This window comes from Chrysochloris asiatica, unplaced genomic scaffold, assembly GCF_000296735.1.
Source record: "Chrysochloris asiatica unplaced genomic scaffold, ChrAsi1.0 scaffold00033, whole genome shotgun sequence".
NCBI classification, from domain to species: domain Eukaryota; kingdom Metazoa; phylum Chordata; class Mammalia; order Afrosoricida; family Chrysochloridae; genus Chrysochloris; species Chrysochloris asiatica.
The window spans coordinates 582,525-584,600 of NW_006408551.1; the positions used below are offsets into that span (position 1 = coordinate 582,525).

General features: G+C 33.9%; 1 protein-coding gene across 1 annotated transcript; it reads left to right on the plus strand.

Moving 5' to 3' along the window:
* Positions 1-824: 824 nt before the first annotated feature.
* LOC102833874 (olfactory receptor 6C2-like) lies at positions 825-1,763 on the plus strand. Its single transcript, XM_006859379.1, has one exon. The coding sequence runs from the start codon at positions 825-827 to the stop codon at positions 1,761-1,763; it is 939 nt and encodes a 312-aa protein (XP_006859441.1).
* The last annotated feature ends 313 nt before the right edge of the window (positions 1,764-2,076 follow it).

A 2,076-nucleotide genomic window follows, 5' to 3' on the forward strand; every position in this document is an offset into this window, starting at 1 on the left:
CAACAACACTACAGCCTAAGTTTTGTAAAACAGTAATTTTCAAACTTGATTTCAAAATCACCTGGTGTGTAAATGGCCCCAAAACCAGTCTCATTAAAGTAGGCTAGAGCCACCTGTGCCTTTTAATTTTCGTTTAGTAAAAAGTGGTACATCAAAAACATGTGCCTGACTTCAGATTGAACATGCACAGATATCATGTGAGTCCATGGATAAAACAAGGATGGGGCATTCAAAAAATCTATTAATTTTTTTTAAATGTTAGACAGCAGTTCTAAGATTTCTCAAGTCCTTTGCAAAAATATACATACCATCTGCTTAGTCTTTCAAAATTATTAGTTTCTGTATTGCTTTTAATAGCAGAGTAAACACTTTAAGAAGATACATAAAATTTGTGATAATGCTTTGATATCCACTTGTGAATTCAGAAAAAGTAGAAGTAAAAGGATATTAGACGTCCTATGAGATTATCTACATAAATGTTCGCTTTTAATACTAGAATTAAACTAAATTGACCAAATGTATTCACAACATCAAATAAACTGAAAAAATTTAATTTGAGAAAATGAGAAGGACTAGAATTTGGGGGAACATACTACAGGATAGCAATGTTGAGGACACTTTCCACAGATCAACTATGCAACAGAGAGCTTAAGTATTTACAGCAATGTATTTACAGAATATATAAAATCCAGAAGGAAAATCTGTTAATTTCATTCATTGCAGTTTAATTCTAATTTCTATTGCTAGCATAAACTTTGTAGGATTTTTGTTTTAATTTCATTCTCAATTATATAAACAGATTAGGCTGAAATCATGAATAAATGATGAGAAATCATACAAGATTAACGACGTTCATACTCCTGGGATTGACAGATGATCCACAACTGCAAGTTCTGATATTTATCTTTCTGCTTGTTACTTACATATTGAGTGTCACTGGAAATCTAACAATCATCTCTCTCACCTTAGTGAGTTCTCAACTTAAATCTGCAATGTACTTTTTCCTCCAAAACTTCTCCATCTTAGAGATCTCATTTACTACAGTTTGTATTCCCAGATTTCTTTACAGCATGTCTACTGGAGACAACACTGTTACTTACAATGCTTGTGCAAGTCAATTATTTTTTATTATCCTTTTTGGAGCAACAGAATTTTTTCTCCTGGCCATCATGTCCTATGACCGCTATGTAGCCATCTGCAAGCCCCTGCATTATGTGACCATCATGAACAGCAGTGTCTGCAGAAGGCTTATCCTCTTCTGTTGGGTTGGTGGCTTGTTAATCATAACCCCTCCACTTGGCCTAGGTTTGAAACTGGAATTCTGTGACTCCAATGTTATTGATCATTTTCTTTGTGATGCAGGTCCTATCCTAAAGATCTCCTGCTCAGACACATGGTTCATTGAGCAAATGGTTATAGCCTGTGCTGTGTTGACCTTCATCATGACCCTTGTGTGCGTAGTTCTTTCCTATACATATATCATCAAGACCATTCTAAAATTCCCCTCTGCCCAACAAAGAAAAAAAGCTTTTTCCACCTGCTCTTCCCACATGATTGTTGTATCCATCTCCTATGGAAGCTGCATTTTCATGTACATTAAGCCTTCAGCAAAAGAAGAAGTGGAAATTAATAAGGCTGTATCAATACTCACTACTTCCATTGCCCCAATGTTAAACCCATTTATATATACTCTAAGAAACCAACAAGTCAAACAAGCTCTGTATGATTTCATCAAAAGAATTGCATTTTTCTCAAAGAAATAGGGAAATATTGAATTTGCAGATTCAAGTTATCAGGGCAGATTGGTGTAGTGATCATAGAATGTAAGCAGATTAGCAATCTATTCTTTATATTTAATGATATCAGTACAGAAATTGACAGCAAGCTTTTAGAAACATTAAGAACATTTTTTTAAAGTCAATGTCTTTTGAGCTTATTAATAAAACTTTGAGCTTGTAATTTTATGTTTTTCCATTTCTATTTTAGAAATTCATTTCCATTGTATTTTACAAGGAATCTGGAGGGAATGCAGATCCTTCACCACAAATAAATTGAGAAACACTTGATTAGTGAGTC